This window comes from Schistocerca cancellata, chromosome 4 (genome assembly GCF_023864275.1).
Source record: "Schistocerca cancellata isolate TAMUIC-IGC-003103 chromosome 4, iqSchCanc2.1, whole genome shotgun sequence".
Lineage (NCBI taxonomy): Eukaryota > Metazoa > Arthropoda > Insecta > Orthoptera > Acrididae > Schistocerca > Schistocerca cancellata.
The window spans coordinates 522,386,799-522,412,269 of NC_064629.1; the positions used below are offsets into that span (position 1 = coordinate 522,386,799).

The 25,471-nt window shown below is 39.4% G+C and overlaps 1 protein-coding gene across 1 annotated transcript in view; it reads right to left on the bottom strand.

Moving 5' to 3' along the window:
- Window positions 1–25,471, bottom strand: part of LOC126184307 (inactive hydroxysteroid dehydrogenase-like protein 1) — a 155,628-nt gene that overhangs the window by 17,634 nt on the left and 112,523 nt on the right. The window contains exons 3-4 of the mRNA XM_049926682.1: window positions 23,827–23,937; window positions 3,858–4,078 (exon numbers count right to left, since the gene is read on the bottom strand). Of these exons, the coding sequence (XP_049782639.1) occupies window positions 3,858–4,078; window positions 23,827–23,937 (332 nt within the window). The remainder of the gene's footprint in view (window positions 1–3,857; window positions 4,079–23,826; window positions 23,938–25,471) is intronic.

A 25,471-nucleotide genomic window follows, 5' to 3' on the forward strand; every position in this document is an offset into this window, starting at 1 on the left:
TTAATATCAGAATAATTTAATATCAGTTCTACATTGGTTGACAAAAATTTCTATGTTATAATACAAACACATGATTTAGGGAATGTAATAGAAAAATTATTTACCAAGTTGAGTTGTAATACAATGTAAGTTATCAGTTTTGAAAAACTTAAAGTAGTTTGGATGCTCATAACTACTAGCACACAGCCAGTAATATTTATATATACTGCTTTACCCCCATGTACAGCGTAACACATGAACCAAACAAGCACACTGGTCTGTGAAAGACCACCCCCAACAGCTCTGCTTATACATTCATGGTGATTTATTAAAATACATTATTCATAGTAACATACAGGCATTTTAAGAATAAAATAAATATGACAGTGCATATGAGTTTTATTGTAAGGCATATAAATATGCCCACACTATATAAATAACAACAGCACAATATTTTACATGGTATAGATATATGATATAAAGATAATTCAGCTAACAGGTTAGAAAGAGAGGGAGATAAGATGGGTAATCCCTTGAGTGCAAACTCATGCCTTTAGTTTTTGTGCTATTAGTGCATCATACTTACTGGAAGTTTCCTAAAATCTCCTATTTATTAACTCTGTCTGATTGTTCAGTAAATCACCTGACTGATTTTGAGACAGTTTTTTTATTTCCATTTCCTTAAGTGTATTCATAATTCTGCTGTTAGGCAATGTATCAATAATTTATAGGGCTTGCTATCACTTAAACTTTTACTAAAGGTGGAGGTACTGCTCTCTGTGTGCATGATGTACTCTGTAAATCTATCACTGGATGCCCACCCTGTTAACACAAAAGTCACCCAGAGACTGGTACCACCACTTTAGAAAACATTTAAGTAATAACAAATATAAAGTTAATAAAATAGAGTCAGCCCTAAAAATTCTTCATACAATGCTTAAAAGTAGGTCTATGAACCTACCTGATGAAATGATTGTATACAATTACCTTAAAAATCATGCAGATGACTACCAAACAACCATACTGAGTTAAGAAATACAAGATTTTTGTACAATTTTCAGTCACTGGTATGTGCTAACAATAAAAGATAACAAACATAAGGTTGCACTCAAGTGATTACACCCTCCCCCATCCCCCTCTCTCTAACACATTATTTGATTTACTTTTTATCATATATCGGTCTCATGTTAATCACTGAATACTTGTTATTTATGCAGTTTGAACGTGGAAATATCCCTTAAAACAGAACTCATGTGCACTCCCATATGCATTTTACAGTGAGAATGCCTGTAAGTTAATATATGTAATATATTTTAGTGAATCACCATTAATATTGGATAATTAGTTTAACCAATTAGTTTCAATTGCCTGTTCTTGCCAAAAATTTTGAAAACCACAGAGTTGCACAAATACATCAGTATTATTACCTTACAGTATTATAATATACTTCACAATATTAAATTATTGTACAATTAATGCTCTTTAAGAAGTAGGAAATACCTCAGCATATATGTATACATTAATTTGTTTCGTTTTACTTATACTTTGTATTGTTTTATTCGTTCAGTCTGTTTATGAGCAGTGTTTTGGGGTGTGATCTGTGTGACTGTGCATCTGATACAATGTATGAACTGATAAATCAGCATATACAATTCTTACAGGCATGTGTGCTAGAACTTATGAGCTTCCAAGCCACTCTAACTTTCAGAGATGATAACTTACATTCTACATTCTATTACTCTTCTCCCTGGTAAATAAATTTTTTATTCCATTCCTTAAATCATATGAACATATTACAATATAGAACACCAAATTTCTGTAAAGTAATTTACAACTGATATTGTGATATTAAATGTTTGTGCAAAGTTCATCTCTGATGACAGAAAGTCCTGTGAATATGTTTTACTGCTATTTGTTGTGATTCATGGGTAACATGTTAACAAGAGTGAAATTATGTACAATTTACACCATTTTAATGATATATAAGCTTCATTCTTGTTAAATGTGATGCATTCATGCAGTTTAAGACCCTGTTTATGGATGTGCAATGACATGCATAAACAGGGTGTCTCTCTTAAGAGTCATCAAGCGCATTCCTCTGATGTTTCAGCAGATATCTAGAATTTAATTTCTGCTTTTGATAGCTGGTGTCAGCCCAAACAAATATTGCTCAGCATATCTTCCATGTGATGCCCAGTGTCAATGACAAGTGTTGATTTGTTTTCCATTTAAAATAGAATTTTACGTGCCTCTTTGACAGAGCAGTCTCAAATTAGTCCAGTGTGATATTTGTTATGTTGGTATGTATTAACAGGGACAGTAAAACATGAAGAATAACCAGTACTCCAGCAGTGACTGAGCAGCACTGCTGCATAGTGATAGTATTCAGCACAGGCCAGGACAGTGACATCACTGCTGAGGTGCTGATTTAGTGTTTTACTGTCTCTGTTAATGGATGTCAATAAAACAAATATCACTATACATGATGAGCAGTATTTACTTGGGGTGACTCCAACTACTCATTGCAAATACAGAACTTCAGATATCTGTTGAAACATCAGAGAATATGTCCCCATTGGCGCTTAGGAGAGACACTCAGTATCTCAGATGATTATTAGGTTTTGGCAAGTGGCAAAGCACAATATAAGTAATGGTAAAACACAGTATAAGTAATATATTATTGTTTTCAGCATTTCATTTCACATATGTGCATTGCATGATGTGAGTGTCAGACCATGTATACGCTCTGTTTTAATGGCCACACAGCTGAGATTGCAATACTGGTTCAAATGTTTCAAATGGCTCTAAACACTATGGGACTTAACGTCTGAGGTCATCAACCCCTAGACTTAGAACTACCTAAACCTAACTAACCTAATGACATCACACACATCCATGCCCAAGGCAGGATTCGCACCTGAGACCGTAGCAGCAGCACGGTTCCGGACAGAAACGCCTAGAACCGCTCAGCCACACTGGCCAGCTGCAATACTGGGTTTCTACAAACAAATAATTTCTTATAAAATGGCAGCCATGGTGTCATTTACAAAACCTTAGCTCTGTTTGTCAATAGCCTGGATGTGCTAGGTTTTGGAGACTGGTATTTCAGCAAAGGTGGAATGCAAGACTAAGGAAACACTAGCAATGGCTTCAAGTGATGAAGCATGCAGACCTACTTTTTTGTGCCCTCACAATGCAACACAAAGTTAGACCAAATGAGCAATAACACCAATCTTAGAAATTCAACTGCTTCTACTACTTTTTTAATTTGCAGAACTTTTGGATTCCAAAGAAAGGTTAGTGAAGTTGGAAGATGTGTTAAACAACCAAGGATGGGGTAGACTTGGACTATAAGAAATGCAACAAAAGATCAAATGCCAAATAGCTTTAAAATCAGTGCATATGTTGTATTAGACAGAAATGGAAAGAACATTCAGATATAGGTTGTAACTCATAAAATTGAAAACTATGTAACAGATTTAGAAGAAATCTTAGATAGAATGTGAAAACTTTCCATGTATGAACATTAACATAAAGAGAGACACTCTCATACTTCCCTTTCTAGACTGAACCTTATTCACAGACTTCACAGTACACCATCATGAAAATTAAAAGAAGATACTTACATAGCACGGACTTAATATTTTTGAAAGGAAAACTTCCTGCTTATGCAGGAATCATATGAATTCTGTAAGCAGTTGATTTAGAATTTAGAACTAAGAAAATTTATCAAGCATGGTATGACAGAAATCATAAACTATACATAACTGTTGTTGCTTTATAGTCCATTTTGGATCCAGGTAAAGATACAGAATAAAATTAACAGAACTCTGAAATATCTTACTATTGAAGTCAATGTAGATATTCATACACATCACCTTTGAGGCAGCATATACAGTCATGAGAGGGAGTGGCTGAAGCTCTGATCCTGATGAAACATTAATGATGGCTCCCCTTCTCCTCTGCTGCATTTGTGGAAGCACCAATCTAGTCATCAACGTTGTAGCACCAATATTGATATTGACAATGTCCCATAATTCTTGTTCAGGCACTTCTGTTAGATACATTGGATATGTGTACATGCGACCTACATTGTTTACTGGAATGAAAAACACAGTTCAGTTGAAATTACTTTTGGTTTGTAAAACAGAAATGAGCATCTCTTATATAGACTTTCACACAGTAAAACAACCATAAATCAAGAATTCATTCATTCATTCATTCCTACATGCATCATGCTCCATAAATCTCCTAATGAAGCACAGCCTTCAGGGATGTGAGTCAAGTTATATTTTAACAGGTTTTAGTGGTGCCAACCAACATTACCATGGATATTGAATAGCTGACGTAACATTACTATTGCTATTCCCCACTATTCAGATGATACTGATCCTCAGCCAGGCCCTCTGATAGCACCATGCCAGACTCCACCACATAAGCCATCCCAGGGCCAATGTAAGCATTTATGAAGTGAGCACTGGAGTGTGTATCATGAGTGTTATCATATTGGCTATGGTGAGATTCCCATAGACTCTAGTTGTAGTATACAGAACTTTGATATCACTTGGACTGGACTTTGCTCGGTAGTATGGACTCACGATAGCTTAAACTGTTCCTAGTATCATGTAGTATACGAGATGAACATTAACGAAAGCAACAAACTGTAGGGATGGATTCCTGACTGGTAATGGAGGAAAAAAAAACCTATGAACATGTGTCTAGAAAAGCATCATTGTCACAGTAGATGGCTCTGATGAATGCAAGTTCCTCTGACTGCATGCCATATGTTTCTTGTGCGTTGCAGGCTGTATGATTGACACAGCTACTGTAAGGAGCAGAATGGTCCAGTATCCATGTCAGAAACAAGCCGAGGTGGTGTTTTTGTACAGCCAAGCAGATGAAAACGGTTGGGAGACAGCAAGGCTATATCAAAGCAAGTACCCTCACAGACACCACAATATTACACAACATTTAAAGTCTTTTTTTGGAATTTGTGTGTTTATGGGTCCTTTCAGACAGACGAATATGCAGGGTGGTGGCAGACTGTGTGTACACCATATCTGGAGGATCAGGTTCTACAGGATATTGAGATGAACCCCAGTAGAAGCTCCAGGTAAGTAGCCTGCCAACATGGTGTAAGCCAAAGTATGGTTATGTGTATCCTGCACGACAATTGCTACTATCTCTATCACTTGCAGTAGTGAGTGAAAAGATATCAGCAGTGGATTTCCCTCTACACGAAGGATTTTGTCAATGGTTTAAGAACCAGACTATCACAATTACGGGATTCCTGTCATCAGTCCTCTTTACCAATGAAGCAAACTTTACCAGAACTGGCATAATCAGTTTGCATAATTGTCATCTGTGGGCTACAGACAATCATTGCGAAATGATTGAGGCATCTCATCAGCACTGATTCAGCATCATTGAGTAGGTAGGGATTCTTGGTGACCACACACTTGCACCAGTTATTATTCCACAACACCTCAGCGGAGGAATGTCCTTGGACCTCCTGTAGAATACTATGTTTGGGCTGCTTGAGAATGTGCCTTTGGCAATACAACAGCTTATATGGTTTCTGCATGATGAAGCACCACCCCACTTCTGCATTACAGTTTGCCAGCACCTCAACAACATCTTCTCTGGATAATGGATAGGGTGTGGAGGCCCTGTAGCATGGCCTACTAGATCACCAGACTTAAACCCCCTGAATCTTTACATCTGTGGGCATCTGGAAGGTGTTGTGTATGCTGAACCAGTTCCTTATGTGCAGACCCTTCAACAGCATGTTCACAATGCATATGATGCTATTCAGAGAGAGGCTGGAGTGTGTGAAAGAGTGAGGCATACCACAGAGACCACTTCGAACATCCGTTGTGATGTGGATGTGATGCAGCTCTGTACTGTGTTCCAGAATGATTTGTTGTCATTGCATGCACAATGTCCATTTCTGGACACATATTTCTCCCATTTCCAGTCAAGAATCTGTCCTTGCAGTTTATCAGTTTTATTAATGTTCCCCCTCATATAACTCTTGTTGTGGATAACTGTATGGTTTTTATGAGTAGATCACCTATGATGATGACTTGGGGCCTGTGAAGCATACAAACTGGACAGTAAACAATTTCATAATTATGTGAGAGTGCAGTTTTTCAATCAGGGAAAATTACAGCAACTCCTAATACAAACCACAAACCATGCATGGTTATCAGAAGCTAATGACAGCTATGTTGCGGTCAGTGCAAACATTAAGAAATGTAGCAGGAATGTTACCCTCACCACCTGTGTGTTGTGTGTATGGTCTTTCCAACAGCCAACAAACAGTGTGAAGAGTGAGACACTTACAGAGAACAACTTCAATTATATTTTTCAGCAGATCAAATTTTCAATTCAGAAAGACAAAAGGCCATGTTCTTGTCAAGATAAGTAACCTGAACCAGTTGTTAATTATTACAGCAGAACTTGAGTTGACTATATTGTTTTCTTTGCTATACAAACATTTTCAATTAAGACACATATTATTGCAACCACGTTAGTATTTTTTCACTAAGAAAGATCTGCAAGCAGTCATAAGCAGATTGGGCTTCTGACTTACAGGTATTACAGAGAATTGAAATTTTAAATGTTCATGTGTGCATAACTACACAGACTCTCTAATTAGGGATGTTATAGTGTTGGCTTATGCCCAACTTGGAAGTGATGAACCACATCAGGAAATCAGATCCCCCTCTGATGGAAGTTATGTGATTAGCTCAAGCCCATGAAACTGTCCATGCTGACCAGACTTTGTGATGGAAGAAGGCATTGTGACAGTCAACTCTCTGGCACTGATTATGTGGGATTTATGCCACCTCTGGCAGCACTCCAACCTGCTCAGTGGCCCAAATGACCTCATAAAAAACTACATCTACATCTATTCTGTACACTGCAAACCTATGTGAAGTGGATGGCAGAGGGTACATCCCTTTTTACCAGTTATTGGGGTTTCTGTATGTTACATTCACATACAGAACATGGGAAGACTGATTGTTTAAATGCCTCTGTGCATGCTGTAATTAATCTGATCTTGTCCTTGCAATCTCTGTGAGAGTAATACTTAGGGGGTTTTAATATATTCCTAGAGTCATCATTTAAAATCAGTTCCTGAAATTCCGCAAGTAGGATTTCTTGGGATAGTTTACATCTATCTTGGGCAACAGCCTGCTAGTTCAGTTCCTTTGGCATCTCTGTGACACTCTCCAATAGGTCAAATGAACCTGTGACTGTCCGTGCTGCCCTTTTCTATATATGTTCAATATCCACTATTGGTATGGATCCCACAAACTTGGTAGCATTCTAGAATGGGTTGCTTGAGTGATTTTTAAGCAATCTCCTTTGCAGACTGACTCCATTTCCCACGTATTCTGCCAATAAATCAAAGTCTACCACATACATTACCGATGAAACAAATTTTATTTAAGGAAGGTAGCATTTACATTCTTTTCTCACACAAAAAGAACATACAGGGTGTTTGGAAATTCTTGTTACAACTTCGAGGACTTGTAAAGGGGACTGAGCACATAATATTTTGAACAAAAACCCATGTCGTGAAACAACCCATTTGATATCTTTGACAGTTTCAATTCGATGTGTAATATGTCCATTTCTGCTGAAGGAAAGAGAAAAATCTCAGTGTTGCTTGCTCTGTTATACAATAGGGTAGACAGGACAACGTGTATAAATCAGATGGTCACCTAATGTACAGTCAGATGTGAAGTTTAATTTAAAAGACTCCTCTTGAAACAGGGGAAGATCTGCTAGCATAAGTTCTGGCTGCTGCACTAGAAATTGAAGAGACACTAGGTGGGATGGGGAGGTGTACCAGAATATGATTCACAGGTACAAAGTCTGAAACAATGTTGGTGGTTGCCACATGAAGGTGCTGTTGTAATGTATCAGTGCTGTTCTGTATATACAGTATGCTGGGTTCTTTTGTTTTGGAATAACATAAACATGTAATGTTTAAGTGTTATTAAAAACAAATGTGCTTAAGTGATAAATGGATGTTTTGTTATATCTCCTTTGAAACTGATACCTAATAATTGTACTGCATCAGGTCTAATTCAATTCCTCAAGCAGAAATGGATGACTTAAACATCTGAACTGAAACTGTAATAGAACAGAAGTGATATGTTTCTAGTAATGAGTTCCTATCCAAAATATTATGTACTCACTCCCCTCTAAGAGTCCCAGAAGTTCGTAGGAGGAATTTCTGAACACCTTGTATGGTTTAAATATTTTTATGATGTTAACCAGCCAAGAAAACAAACATATTGTTTTGGGTCCTATACACATTAAATATACATTCTGTAAGACTTTTAGTGAGTCTAGCTGCCCTAGTTATGTTTGGTAGGCAGATGTTGGAAGAATGTGTTAGACGTCATGTCACTTCTCACTGCTGCCAGTCTTGGAATAACTGAAGTGTAGACATGTTCATGCTGCCAGTCTTGGAATAACTGAAGTGTAGACATGTTCAGTTTTATTTTATATCCATTACTACGGATAGGTACCACATATGAATGTGAGCATCTTTATGATAAGCTTTACAAAAATCTGTGAAGTCTGTATGACAGTAGAATATCCAATGTTTATGTATGATACATGTTTCTGGGTACATGTCTACACAGACATCACTCTAATCGAACATTCACACAAGTGAGCTACTTTTATTTTCACATGTCAAATAAAATAAATGAACCATTTAATATTTTATAAAGGTACAATGCCTGTTCTTTCGGACAGGCGTGTCCAAAGGAACAGACACCACACCTGTATAATATATGCTCCTGACAGCATATGTAGGGCTGTGAGCAAAGAGGAATGATGAACAGGGGATACTAATCTGCAGTGCGCAGCATATGGAGATTCGAGACAGACTAGAGACATGCTTGGATAGCCTAAGCAGTTACGATCAACGCTCACATATAGTGGGAATTCAGGTTAGAACCCAGTCTGGCACAAATTTCCATCTGTCACTACTGAGTTTTTTAATGCCCCAATGTAGCAAAAGTCACAAATTTCTTCCATAAAATAATAATTCTTGAAAGGTTTTCTTTTTGATTTTTAAAAAAAATTATTGATACTTCTCCTGTATGTCCCAACCTACGAAAGTGAACCAAGTGTGTGAGTTATGTACAGAAGTACTGATTTATCATAATGTAGCCCAGAACACAGATACATTCATTGATAAAAGCACTGTGAGATTACTCTTGGATATTGGCGCTTCTGTAACATATCTACTTACTTAAGTTTTTTGTCGCCGCCATTGTAGGCAGGTGAGAGAAATCTTTCGCCCTTTGGACATTGTCATGTGCATTTGCTTGGAAATTTCCCAGGATTACTTATTTATCACCTAGTCATTGGATCCAGTAAATTTTCTGGTGATAGCTAACACCAAAATAGATAATGTTTTTGAAACAGACTCTTTCCACAATTTTGGATTTACAGTTCATGAAACAGTGCACACCATGTAATCCAAAGTGGCTTTTGCTGTACTGAAGCCTCTCTGTGATGATTATTCTCAAATTTTCTCATATGGACTACCAAAGACAACTGATTTTAAGTTCACACCACTCTAAATGCGATGGCAGACTTTTTTTTTCAAAGCCTTGGCTCTTAAGGATGGCCTCAAAAGAGAGCTGGATAGGCTCACACACGAAGATGTGTTAATGTCTTTTCCCCATGCTCAATGGGCTGCTCCTCTGGGAACAGTATGCAAACCCAGTGGCACCTTGAGACTTTGTGGTGATTCCAAAGTAACAATCAATGCCCAAGCTGAAGTGGAAACTTATCCTCTACAGATCCTGGATGAGCTCTTTGCAGAATTAATTCATGCCACTTTATTCTGTGAAACTGACCATGCAGGGGCATATTTTCAAATACCCTTTGATGCAGCATCACAAACTTACCTGGTGCTAAACATTGCATATGGCCTTTACCATTACAATCAGTTACCTTTCAGAAGTCTTCAGTTCATTCCATATTTCAACGTTTTATGGATCAGCTAATGCAGGGCACTCAGAATTGTGCTGCATATCTTGATGATCTACACTCCTGGAAATGGAAAAAAGAACACATTGACACTGGTGTGTCAGACCCACCATACTTGCTCCGGACACTGCGAGAGGGCTGTACAAGCAATGATCACACGCACGGCACAGCGGACACACCAGGAACCGCGGTGTTGGCCGTCGAATGGCGCTAGCTGCGCAGCATTTGTGCACCGCCGCCGTCCGTATCAGCCAGTTTGCCGTGGCATACGGAGCTCCATCGCAGTCTTTAACACTGGTAGCATGCCGCGACAGCGTGCACGTGAACCGTATGTGCAGTTGACGGACTTTGAGCGAGGGCGTATAGTGGGCATGCGGGAGGCCGGGTGGACGTACCGCCGAATTGCTCAACACGTGGGGCGTGAGGTCTCCACAGTACATCGATGTTGTCGCCAGTGGTCGGCGGAAGGTGCACGTGCCCGTCGACCTGGGACCGGACCGCAGCGACGCACGGATGCACGCCAAGACCGTAGGATCCTACGCAGTGCCGTAGGGGACCGCACCGCCACTTCCCAGCAAATTAGGGACACTGTTGCTCCTGGGGTATCGGCGAGGACCATTCGCAACCGTCTCCATGAAGCTGGGCTACGGTCCCGCACACCGTTAGGCCGTCTTCCGCTCACGCCCCAACATCGTGCAGCCCGCCTCCAGTGGTGTCGCGACAGGCGTGAATGGAGGGACGAATGGAGACGTGTCGTCTTCAGCGATGAGAGTCGCTTCTGCCTTGGTGCCAATGATGGTCGTATGCGTGTTTGGCGCCGTGCAGGTGAGCGCCACAATCAGGACTGCATACGACCGAGGCACACAGGGCCAACACCCGGCATCATGGTGTGGGGAGCGATCTCCTACACTGGCCGTACACCACTGGTGATCGTCGAGGGGACACTGGATAGTGCACGGTACATCCAAACCGTCATCGAACCCATCGTTCTACCATTCCTAGACCGGCAAGGGAACTTGCTGTTCCAACAGGACAACGCACGTCCGCATGTATCCCGTGCCACCCAACGTGCTCTAGAAGGTGTAAGTCAACTACCCTGGCCAGCAAGATCTCCGGATCTGTCCCCCATTGAGCATGTTTGGGACTGGATGAAGCGTCGTCTCATGCGGTCTGCACGTCCAGCACGAACGCTGGTCCAACTGAGGCGCCAGGTGGAAATGGCATGGCAAGCCGTTCCACAGGACTACATCCAGCATCTCTACGATCGTCTCCATGGGAGAATAACAGCCTGCATTGCTGCGAAAGGTGGATATACACTGTACTAGTGCCGACATTGTGCATGCTCTGTTGCCTGTGTCTATGTGCCTGTGGTTCTGTCAGTGTGATCATGTGATGTATCTGACCCCAGGAATGTGTCAATAAAGTTTCCCCTTCCTGGGACAATGAATTCACGGTGTTCTAATTTCAATTTCCAGGAGTGTATTAATCATAGATGCAACTCCAGAGGATCACCTTCACAATGTTTGTCCTAGAGACTGGCATCAAGAGGGCTTAAATGCATCATGTGCAAGTGTTCTTTTGTGCAACATTTCTTAACAAATTCGTGATTTAAACTCTCAGCAAATGGACTGGAAACAATGAAGAATTTTGTTGCAGCAATCGATAATCTGCAGCCCACCATTAATGTCAAAGATTTAAAAGTGTTCTGTGTAAGAGCAACTATTATGGCTGACTCATTGCAACCATAGCAGAACTCTTCTGCCCATTGTGCTAGATGCAGTGCCGAGTTGCACATTTCAAATGGTTGCTGAGCTGTAGACAAACTTTCCAGGTTTTAAAAGATTGTCTTAAGTAAACATCATGTTTTGCAACATACACCCCTGATTTGCCTCTTATGGTAGCAACTGACACATCCCCATGATATCACCACAGTCCTATCCCATAAATACCCTGATTGCAACACCCTATAGCATATGCTTCTAAGATCTTATCTGTCTCTCAGTTCTCAAATAGAGTGGGAGGTCCTCACTATTATTTACCCAGTTCAGAAATTTAAAATATTACTTTAAGGACAGGAATTTCATCTTGTCACTGATCATCACCCATAACTCACGATTTTTGGCCCTAAACATTGCTTTACCATACAGGACCACCCATTGCTTCCAGCACTGGTTTCTTTATTTTTCTAGTTTTCATTATTCAATCCACTCTCGAACAGTGATGTTACATGTAAATGTGGACACACTGTCCCAGATCCCCATGAGATTCGACCCAGCCTCGAACCAAGATGTACTGGCATGTTTCCAGCTTGATTCAGATCTGGATTCAGCCATTTCAACCTTTCCCTAACATGCTTGCCATCACAGTGTGCTGGACACACCTGTCAGGTCCTAATTTTATCCCTTCTGCCCATGTCAGCATCAACTACACCTAAACCAATGGGTTCTGCTGTGTGGCTTGTATGAGGATTACTGTCGCATCATAATGTCTTCATCTCTTCAGTCATGAGTGCTGCACTTCCTTCACAATAGATACTGGAGCAGGTCCCAGATTTAAAATTTGGCTTGACAACGTATCTTCTCACCAAATAATGACTCCAACATCACAGATCTCATCTGCTCATGTTCTGCCTGTCAGCTCCATCAAGCTGCACCTCCCCAGTGGTTCTCTCCCTGGTCCAATACTGCCAAACCATGTGAGCATATCCACCCTGATTTTGCTAGCCCATTTTTGAGACCTATGTGGTTGGTTATGATTGATTTCAATCTGACATCCATTTTGTGTTCTGTATGTCGCAGGTCACTATTGTCACTACCATCAATGATTTGAAAAAGGTATTTTGTCTCGAAGGCACCCTACCCACATTGGTTTCTGATAATGAGACAATGTTTACCTGCTATGAATTTGAACTGTTTTATGCCCATAATGGGATTCAACACCTTTGCACTGTGTCTTTCCACCTGTGCTTCAAAAGTAATGCTGAATGTTTTATACATGCCTTCAAAACTCAGCACTATGAGGAATTGATATCCAGCACCATACCTAATGCCCTCTGCAGTTTTCTAGCAACTTAGAAGATCATCTCAATCAAGGGCCACAGGCTGGCAGACCACCTTCATGTTCACTCTCACCACACCCACTTGGATATGCTGCATCCACCACCAGCGCACGTCATCACCAAGGCCTTTCCCTTTTAGGTAGGCACCCAGGTGTGAGCCCATCAGTCCCTGGATCTGTAGGACAATCTCCGAATGCCACAGGTCTGCTGCATATACTTTGGGCCCTGCCCACAGACTTCTTCAGTACCATCAAAAGCAACTTTGCCTCCACCATCCTAGTCAGCAGCCATCTCCTTTCTCACCTCTGGTGGGCCCTCCAGCCGATGAAGATTTGAGCATCTATCATCAGGTTTTATCCTTCTTTGTCCAGCCACAGAAATAACTATTGGCAATGACTCACTGATATTACTGGTGGTGCCTCCTCCAGTGTATGCACTGAGCATAGACTAGGTGTCATTGCAGCCAAGCACCATCAGTTGTTTGTATTGCAGCTGCGAGCACAGTGTGCTAACAGTGGCCCTACATAGTTGGCCATGAGTGTTTGTCTCAGTATTATCATATTTTTATATCCCATGATGATGCCAATCATGACTAAAAATTTTATTCATTCCTTTTCTTAAGATAAAGGAGACATTATTTATTATTTATTATTTATTAAAGGAGACATTATTTATCAGATGCTTCTTAGCTGATGTAAATCAACACAACTACTTATGCTGTCGTAACTTTTCATAACACTTTTAATCATAAGTATGCATTTTCTTTCTTTTTTAGATCAATTTGATGACGATCATAATTATCAAAACCAGTAACTAAGTAAAAAATTGTGACCAAAGGCTGTTTTAGTTTCTATGAATTCTGAGTCATTATATTGCTGCAGTCTTCAAGGTGATCATGTCACCCCTCATCAAGAAAGTAATTAGAATGATATGTGGTGATCACACTTGTACATCATGTCAGCATCTGCTTAAGCAAACAGGGATATCAACCACAGCCTTATAGAACATTTCTTCACTCATGCAATGTGATGTCACCAATCCATTTCAGTTTGAGAGCAACAGAGATATTCACCAACACAATATCAGAGGGTAAAATTATCTGAACTTCCTTTTAGTGAATTAAAGTTTGGCACAAAAAGGAATGCAATGCTGAAACATGAAACACTTTGATAATCTGCCCACGGAAATAAAATGTCCAACAGATGACAGAAGTGTTTCCATACGTAGATTAAATTTGTTTCTCCTTAAAAACTTTTTCTTTACCATAAATAATTCTTGAATAGAAATAATTAGTCTATCACAAATCTGTAAATGACCAGCATGTAGCCATTTTTTGTCTCTACTTTATTTTGCTCAACTGATACATTCTACATCATAATGTTTATGTTGAATGTGATCTATAAATGTGCAACTAACTGACTAACAAGCAATATGTGTTCCATGTGATACATAGAAAGAAGGATCCTTTATTGTATGATTATATGATAGCGGAACAAACACTGGTAGCAGTTACTTCTGTAAAATGTCTAGGAGTATGCGTACATAATGATTTGAAGTGGAATGATCATATAAAATTAATTGTTGGTAAGGTGTGTGCCAGGTTGAGATACATTGGGAGAGTCCTTAGAAAATGTAGTCCATCAACAAAGGAGGTGGCTTACAAAACACTCGTTCGGCCTATACTTGAGTATTGCTCATCAGTGTGGGATCCATACCAGGTCGGGTTGACAGAGGAGATAGAGAAGATCCAAAGAAGAGTGGCACGTTTCGTCACAGGGTTATTTGGTAAGTGTGATAGCGTTACAGAGATGTTTAGCAAACTCAAGTGGCAGACTCTGCAATAGAGGCACTCTGCATCGCGGTGTAGCTTGCTGTCCAGGTTTCGAGAGGGTGCGTTTCTGGATGAGGTATTGCATATATTGCTTCCCCCTACTTATACCTCCCAAGGAGATCACGAATGTAAAATTAGAGAGATTCGAGTGTGCACGGAGGCTTTCTGGCAATTATTCTTCCCGCGAACCATACGCGACTGGAACAGGAAAGGGAGGTAATGACAGTGGCATGTAAAGTGCCCTCCGCCACACACCGTTGGGTGGCTTGCAGAGCATAAATGTAGATGTAGATGTAGATGTAGACGTTAAGTGCTTATCTCCAAGATCAGTATGCAAGCCAGACCATGATTTTACCTACATGTGGGATGATCTATACTCTAGTAATTCACCATCTTGGACATCCTGTCTTCACAATTTCCTATGCACCTCAACACACAAAAACACACACACATAATCATCATTTTTATATACAATAGCACTTTATATTAGAGATACAAACCAAGTCAATAAAGTACAATTATGTATTGGATTTACAAAATAAATTACTTAAATAATACAATTATTAAACATCTAGTATATTTAAAGAGACTTATTTCCCAGACTGCTTTTATGGTCTGAGGTACTTTGCTAAAATGTTTCCATCCCATATGAAGCATTCTCTTCTACCAGAGTTTATTATTAGCATTTGTACTGTTAAGGTTTTTGGCTGACTCCGGTATGATGTTTTTGAACATAGGTTTTTTTGTGACTTTTATCTTTCTTTATTAGATTTATTTTAAAGAATATCAGAATTTCTCTATTGAAAGTGTGCATTAATGGAAGTATATTAAATGGTATGAAGGAAGTGTTTATATGAATCCTTCTTTTGCTTTTATTCATTATTCTAACAGTCCTTCGATTCTGAATTTACTGACTGATGCTGGACAGTATAGATGGGCCATAATATAAGCATGATAAGCACTCATAAAAATATCAGCCACAATACTAGGTTTCAGAGCTACTTAGATTTAAACCTTCTACTTATCTTACATTTAAATTGCCAGTATATTTCTTTTTTATGTAATCTTGCAGCCATACAGCTAAAACATTTCTGTGCTGCTTTTTGCTGATTTTTCTTTAATGAAAATAACACATTTATGTGCATTCTTGTATTAGGGTGACTGAAAATTCCAACTGATGTCCTGCTGTTATTTGTGTTCAATTGGTCATGATTTGGTCACTTGCCAATTTGTTTTATGATTGCTGTAGTTCACCACTATTCCCAATATTTGGCAAACTGCTGTATCATCAGCATATAAGAGTCTTATCTGTATTCATTTTTTTGCACATTCTGTTGATGTACAGAAGAAAGAGAAGGGGTCCCATAACTATGCCATGGAGCATTCTGTATTTTTTCGTGCCTGCAGATGATTGTATTTCAGTGGCTTCCTTGTTCAGTGTACTTCACTAACATCAATTCTTCTTGATTACTAAGTAGTAAACTGATTCACTTGTTAGAACATCCTCTTCTATGATAATATTCTTACTTAGTAAGGAAGATTTTGTTGTTAATCATGTCGAAAGAAGTACACAAATGTAAATATATCCCTATTGTTAACTGTTTATTGTCAATCATATTTAGGTCTACTGCACAGTTGATACATTCAAATAGTGCAGTCTGTGTTAATTTAACCTTCTACATTAATGTTGTGACCTCAACAGAATATTATTCTTTCTACAAATTAAATTAGTTTCTTATGCATAATTTTCTCTAAAACTTCAGGCATACTAGATAAAAAGTACTGACCAGAGTATAGTTATTCATTTCATCTTCCCCCCATGTTAGCATACTTGGAAATCACTTTAGGCTCTTTTTCAGTTACTGTCAAAAATTGAACATAAAAGATAATGTTTGTTTACTACTGTGTGTGTGTATATATATATATATATATATATATATATATATATATATATATATATATATATATATATATATATATATATATATATATATATATATATTTTAGAGGGAAACATTCCAGGTGGGAAAAATATATCTAAAAAGAAAGATGATGAGACTTACCAAACAAAAGCGCTGGCAGGTCGATAGACACACACACAAACACAAATATACACACAAAATTCAAGCTTTCGCAACAAACGGTTGCTTCGTCAGGAAAGAGGGAAGGAGAGGGAAAGACGAAAGGATGTGGGTTTTAAGGGAGAGGGTAAGGAGTTATTCCAATCCTGGGAGCGGAAAGACTTACCTTAGGGGGAAAAAAGGACAGGTATACACTCGCACACACATACATATCCATCTGCATATACACAGACACAAGCAGACCTTGTGTCTGTGTATATGTGGATGGATATGTGTGTGTGTGCGAGTGTATACCTGTCCTTTTTCCCCCTAAGGTAAGTCTTTCCGCTCCCGGGATTGGAATGACTCCTTACCCTCTCCCTTGAAACCCACATCCTTTCGTCTTTCCCTCTCCTTCCCTCTTTCCTGACAAAGCAACCGGTTGTTGCTGCTTCCCTTCACTAGTGTCTTTATGTATCTGTCTCTATGTATTCTTTGATTCTCCCCCTTCATAACACTTACGGTAGTATTATTCAAATGTGAAAGTTGATGACTCATTACTTTTAACAATCCCAACTGTGAACTAGTTTACGTGTGATGAGCTAATGTGGCATTTGTTTACCTTGACATAGCCATCTAAACAGCTTGAGCTATGTTTCTTATGGTTTTGTAAAACACTTCAGACTAATTCTGAGGTAATTTGTTCTATATGCCCATTGCCAGTTTTATCTTTCTGCTCCATTAAAACGATCTCAGTATATATCAAAAGTTATCACTGTGTAAAAAGCTTAGATACAAAAAAGTTTTGTCTTGAGCAACACATAGAAGTATGTACCTGTCAATTTAAACTGAAGAGGGCTCTTTTATAATTGTAACAGTATAGGTCCCCTTCAGGAAACTTTCATTTATTCCCAGAAAAGCAAATTATTATTTGTGGGGACTTCAATGTTGATTCACTGAAAGAGTGTAATAGGAAGAATGACATAGAAGTCTTGCTTGGTTCTTTCAATTTGACATCTGTCATTAATTTTTCTACTCAGGTAGTAAAGGACAGCAACACATTGATAGATAACACTTTTATAGTAGACCAAGATAAGTTTAGAAACATAAATTCTTGTCCTGTTGAGACTGGCCTTTCTGATCATGGTGCTCACCTAGTTACAGTATATGACATAGCTCCCTTCAGTTATTCAAAACTACCCTCCAAAGTTGTGTGTTTAATTAATGACTCAACAATTAGAAATTTCAGGGAAAATCTTCAGCAGTTAGACTGGGATGAGGTGTACAAGGAATCCGATGCTAATTTAAAATATAACTTATTTCATGATACACTTGTAAGAGAATTTGAAAACTGTTTCCCCAAGAAAGTAGTTAAATCTAATTATAAGAAACCATGCAAAAAACGTTGGCTTACAAAAGGAATAAAAATCTTTTGCAACAGCAAGAAAGAGTAATGACCCAGAAACAGCCAAATATTATAAAAACTACTGTGCTACATTAAGAAAGGTTATTAAGAAGTGGAGAAGCATGTGCATCATGTCTGAGATTAATACCTCTGAACAATTTGGAATATTATTACAAGGGAGACAGGGCAACCAAGAGTACAGGATGACGGCATTACCATCAAAGTGAATGGAAACTTGACAAACAACAAGCCGGAAGTCAAAAACATTTTGAATAATCATTTTTTAAATGTCATAGAGAAAATAGGATCTAAATGCTCATTAGAAGAAGCAAGGCAGTTACCCACACAATTTGATACAATTGAAATTCCACCCACCTCTCCTTCTGAAATTATGAAGACAATAAACTCTCTCAAGAACAAAAGCTCACATGTAATTGATGGCATTTCCAGCAGGATAATAAAAGCTTGTTCCCAAGAGATAAGTGGGATTTTTAGCCACATATGTAATAGCTCTCTGAAGCAGGGTATTTTCCCAGTTAGACTGAAGTATGCCATTGTCAGACCACTGCATAAGAAAGGCGATACGTCTGATGTCAACAACTACCGCCCAATCTCTTTTCTGACTGCCTTATCTAAATTCTTGAAAAAGTAATGTATTGTAGAGTAGCTTCACACCTTTGTAAAAATAAAGTTTTAACAAAATATCAGTTTGGTTTCGAGAAAGGTTTTTCAACGGAAAATGCTATATATACTTTCACTAATGAAATATTAAATGCTCTCAGTAACCTGAAGTCACCTGTTGGGATTTTTTGTGATCTCTCAAAGGCTTATGATTGTGTAAATCACGGAATACTTCTAGATAAGCTCAAGTACTATGGTATTAATGGGACAGAGCTCAAATGGTTTAAATCATACCTAACTGGAAGAGTGCAGAAAGTTGAAATAAGCAGTTGACATAATATGCAAAAAATTGGTGATTTCTCAAACTGAGGAACAATCAAGAATGGGGTGCCGTAAGGTTTGGTCTTGGGTCCTCTGCTATTCCTAATATATATTAATGACTTGCCATTCTATATTCACAAAGATGCAAAGCTGGTACTTTTTGCTGATGATACAAGTATATCTATCACACCCAACAGACAAGAATTAACTGGTGAAATTGTAAATGATGTTTTTCAGAAAATCATTAAGTGGTTCTCTGCAAATGGGCTCTCATTAAACTTTGACAAAACACAGTATATACAGCTCCACACAGTAAATGGAATGACACAATTAATAAATACAGACTTCGATCAGAAATTGGTAGCTAAGGTATAGTATTCAAAATTTCTAGGTGTATGCATTGATGAGGGGTTGAACTGGAAAAAACACACTGAAGATCTGCTGAAACGTTTGAGTTCAGCTACTTATACTATTAGGGTCATTGCAAATTTTGGTGATATACATCTCAGTAAATTAGCTTACCACACCTATTTTCATTCTCTGCTTAAGTTTGGCATCATATTCTAGGATAATGCATCATTGAGTAAAAGAGTGTTCATTGCACAAAAGCGTGTAATCAGAATAATTGCTGGAGCTCATCCAAGATCATCCTGCAGACACTTATTTAAAGAGCTAGAGATCTTCACTGTATATATATATATATATATATATATATATATATATATATATATATATATATATACAGGGCTATTACAAATGATTGAAGCGATTTCATAAATTCACTGTAGCTCCATTCATTGACATATGGTCACGACACACTACAGATACGTAGAAAAACTCATAAAGTTTTGTTCGGCTGAAGCTGCACTTCAGGTTTCTGCCGTCAGAGCGCTCGAGAGTGCAGTGAGACAAAATGGTGACAGGAGCCGAGAAAGCGTATGTCGTGCTTGAAATGCACTCACATCAGTCAGTCATAACAGTGCAACGACACTTCAGGACGAAGTTCAACAAAGATCCACCAACTGCTAACTCCATTCGGCGATGGTATGCGCAGTTTAAAGCTTCTGGATGCCTCTGTAAGGGGAAATCAACGGGTCGGCCTGCAGTGAGCGAAGAAACGGTTGATCGCGTGCGGGCAAGTTTCACACGTAGCCCGCGGAAAATTGGCTCATGCCACAACTGGAGACTGACAGCGCTGACTTCATCTTTCAACAGGATGGTGCTCCACCGCACTTCCATCATGATGTTCGGCATTTCTTAAACAGGAGATTGGAAAACCGATGGATCGGTCGTGGTGGAGATCATGATCAGCAATTCATGTCATGGCCTCCACGCTCTCCCGACTTAACCCCATGCGATTTCTTTCTGTGGGGTTATGTGAAAGATTCAGTGTTTAAACCTCCTCTACCAAGAAACGTGCCAGAACTGCGAGCTTGCATCAACGATGCTTTCGAACTCATTGATGGGGACATGCTGTGCCGAGTGTGGAAGGAACTTGATTATCGGCTTGATGTCTGCCGAATCACTAAAGGGGCACATATCGAACATTTGTGAATGCCTAAAAAAACTTTTTGAGTTTTTGTATGTGTGTGCAAAGCGTTTTGAAAATATCTCAAATAATAAAGTTATTGTAGAGCTGTGAAATCGCTTCAATCATTTGTAATAACCATATATATATATATATATATATATATATATATATATATATATATATATATATATATATAAAATAGAGGGGAACATTCCACGTGGGAAAAATATATCTAAAAAGAAAGATGATGAGACTTACCAAACAAAAGCGCTGGCAGGTCGATAGACACACAAACAAACACAAACATACACACAAAATTCTAGCTTTCGCAACCAATGGTTGCCTCATTGGGAAAGAGGGAAAGAGAGGGAAAGACAAAAGGATTTGGGTTTTAAGGGAGATGGTAAGGAGTCATTCCAATCCCGGGAGCGGAAAGACTTACCTTAGGGGGAAAAAAGGACAGGTATACACTCGCGCACACACACATATCCATCCGCAAAAGGCCTTTACAAATGTCTGCTTGTGTCTGTATATATGCGGATGGATATGTGTGTGTGTGCGAGTGTATACCTGTCCTTTTTTCCCCCTAAGGTAAGTCTTTCCGCTCCTGGGATTGGAATGACTCCTTACCCTCTCCCTTAAAACCCAAATCCTTTTGTCTTTCCCTCTCCTTCCCTCTTTCCTGACGAGGCAACCGTTGGTTGCGAAAGCTAGAATTTTGTGTGTATGTTTGTGTTTGTTTGTGTGTCTATCGACCTGACAGCGCTTTTTATATATATATGGAAATACTTGTCTTTAAGTGACTAGACGAAACCGCAATCTACGATTGTGCCTCACAGACGAAGGGTTAATCAAAAATCGGCTCTTACGCAGCGTTACTGGTCCGTTTTCATACTTAGTCGAAACAGAAAAATATCAAAAATACCGTTGAAATAAGTGCCTGAAACAAGCATCCATTCATTTCATTGGCCGCTGGATTGGCAAAATTATATGAGCTGGGATTCAAAATACACTCCTGGAAATTGAAATAAGAACACCGTGAATTCATTGTCCCAGGAAGGGGAAACTTTATTGACACATTCCTGGGGTCAGATACATCACATGATCACACTGACAGAACCACAGGCACATAGACACAGGCAACAGAGCATGCACAATGTCGGCACTAGTACAGTGTATATCCACCTTTCGCAGCAATGCAGGCTGCTATTCTCCCATGGAGACGATCGTAGAGATGCTGGATGTAGTCCTGTGGAACGGCTTGCCATGCCATTTCCACCTGGCGCCTCAGTTGGACCAGCGTTCGTGCTGGACGTGCAGACCGCGTGAGACGACGCTTCATCCAGTCCCAAACATGCTCAATGGGGGACAGATCCGGAGATCTTGCTGGCCAGGGTAGTTGACTTACACCTTCTAGAGCATGTTGGGTGGCATGGGATACATGCGGACGTGCATTGTCCTGTTGCAACAGCAAGTTCCCTTGCCGGTCTAGGAATGGTAGAATGATGGGTTCGATGATGGTTTGGATGTACCGTGCACTACTCAGTGTCACCTCGACGATCACCAGTGGTGTACGGCCAGTGTAGGAGATCGCTCCCCACACCATGATGCCGGGTGTTGGCCCTGTGTGCCTCGGTCGTATGCAGTCCTGATTGTGGCACTCACCTGTACGGCGCCAAACACGCATACGACCATCATTGGCACCAAGGCAGAAGCGACTCTCATCGCTGAAGACGACACGTCTCCATTCGTCCCTCCATTCACGCCTGTCGCGACACCACTGGAGGCGGGCTGCACAATGTTGGGGCGTGAGCGGAAGACGGCCTAACGGTGTGCGGGACCGTAGCCCAGCTTCATGGAACGGTTGCGAATGGTCCTCGCCGATACCCCAGGAGCAACAGTGTCCCTAATTTGCTGGGAAGTGGCGGTGCGGTCCCCTACAGCACTGCGTAGGATCCTACGGTCTTGGCGTGCATCCGTGCGTCGCTGCGGTCCGGTCCCAGGTCGACGGGCACGTGCACCTTCCGCCAACCACTGGCGACAACATCGATGTACTGTGGAGACCTCATGCCCCACGTGTTGAGCAATTCGGCGGTACGTCCACCCGGCCTCCCGCATGCCCACTATATGCCCTCGCTCAAAGTCCGTCAACTGCACATACGGTTCACGTCCACGCTGTCGCGGCATGCTACCAGTGTTAAAGACTGCGATGGAGCTCCGTATGCCACAGCAAACTGGCTGACACTGACGGCGGCGGTGCACAAATGCTGCGCAGCTAGCGCCATTCGACGGCCAACACCGCGGTTCCTGGTGTGTCCGCTGTGCCGTGCGTGTGATCATTGCTTGTACAGCCCTCTCGCAGTGTCCGGAGCAAGTATGGTGGGTCTGACACACCGGTGTCAATGTGTTCTTTTTTCCATTTCCAGGAGTTTATATATATATATATATATATATATATATATGAAATTTGTTATTAACAGTCCGAACGAATTCAAAAGTAATAGCAGTGTACATGACTACTCTAACTTAGGCTCAGAAGGGGATAAATTATGCTGCCGCAGAAGTCTTTGGTCACTTACCTAATAGCATCAAAAGTCTGACAGATAGCCATATAGCATTTAAAAGGAAATTAAAAGAATTTCTTAATGGCAACTCCTTCTACTCATTAGATGAATTTTTGGGTATAGTAAGTGGGTAATTTCCCCAACACTCAAAAAATAATTAATTAATTAATTAATTAATAAGTGTCATGTAATATTTTGTGTAATGTAATATCTTGTATAGACACCTTTTATTAACCTGACACATTCCACATCATTACGAAGTGTCATATTCATGATCTATGGAACAAATACTAATCTAATCTAATCTAATCTCTAATCTAATCAGGGGGACATGTATTCTTAATTGAAAAATATAGCCCCTTCATTAACTGCAAACACAGTAATAGCACATTCTGCAGGAATAAACTTCTGTTTTTTAGGCTCTTACCCAAAATTCCAATAGGGATGTCTTTGAGTTCATATTCAATGATATCAAATACTGCCTTTCCTTTACTAAAGTCTACTGATATTGTTTTTGTTCGTACACTGAACTTCGATTCTGTAAAGCAAAAATATGAATTATTAGCTGACATCATAAACCACACACAATACTGTGAAATGTATGAAAATAATAAATATGACTGCTTGTTTACTGATTGTCTGCAATGAAGATCAGTTACCTGGAGTGAAAAATTTGCTGTTCATGAAAGGTAATATCAGGATGGATAGATTGACTGATGAAATGTGTATAATAATCTCTAATATATTACACTATAAGATAAGCTGTTAGAGATAAATACTGTTTAGTATTTTTTGAATCTATTATATATCATAATTAGCCATACGCCTGTGACAATACAGTAATAAACATTATTTTTAATAATAATTCTTAAAAGCACACAACAATTAATATTCATTTTATAAATCACATTGATAATACTATATGTAAATAAAGGCAAGTGTGCAACTGTCTGGAGAAAAAGAACTGGCAAATAAAAACATGTAAGTAAAGCAAACAAAAGAAGGAAAACCTTTGGACTGTGGTAACAAGGAGGCTACAGATAGATGACACATATAGACTGACTGTCAGTATGCATACAGCACCACCAAAGTTAATAGCAACTGCAAATAAAAGATTCTCAGATATACCAGAACTCATAGATACAAGTTATATATGAAAACAAAGTATAGTAAGAGCTATGAAAACATAATGCAGGGTACGAACCACCAGAGATTTCTAAAACATTATTGAAGAGGATAAGTCACAAAGAACAATTAAGATCAGATCAGGTAAGAAAAGGAAAGTGTATTGGTTGGATAAGAATGGATGTAAGTGTGGAGAAAAATACAGAGAAGCTGTCAGAGAAAGAAGGAACAAAGAGTGTAAAGCTTTACCTACCTCTCTCTTTAATTCTCACTGTTGATATACAAAACAAACTGAGAAGATTATACAGGGTATCCAAGGAAAACTGGTCCTGATTCAGGGATATCACAGCAGTGATCATTCAAAGCAGCAGAGCCTACTAAACGTAGGCTCTAAAAAACATGCTTCAAGAGTTAAGAGCACTTCACCTTCAATACAGTAAAACAAATCTCTTCTACTGCAAGCTCTTTGCTTTCTATATTTTGTGAGGAGGTAGTACAACAAGAATAACATGGACTCTAAAATGCATATCTTAAGACCTATAAGAACTTGTTCAGTAGAAGATATGTGTTTCACAGTAATGAAGACAAACATGTGCTCATAGCTCTTAAAGTATGCACTTCAGAGCCCATGCTGACTGAGCATTTTTTTCTTGTTTTGGTCCATACTACTGCCTCTCAAAATATGTAAAGCAAAGAACTTGCAGTAGAGGAGATTTGTATCACAGTATCAAAGACAAAGAAGTGCTCCTAGCTCTTAAAGTATGCATTTTACAGCCCATGTTTATTGGATTTTTCTGCATTGAATGATTGTTGCTGTCATATACTTGAATTCTGACCATTTGGGACACCCTGTATAAAAGAAGTAGCTGCGCATTGCATACCCAATAAGTTTTGTTGATTCGTATGTCACACTATTGTGTTAAAGATTCCAAAATATTTCTTACAGT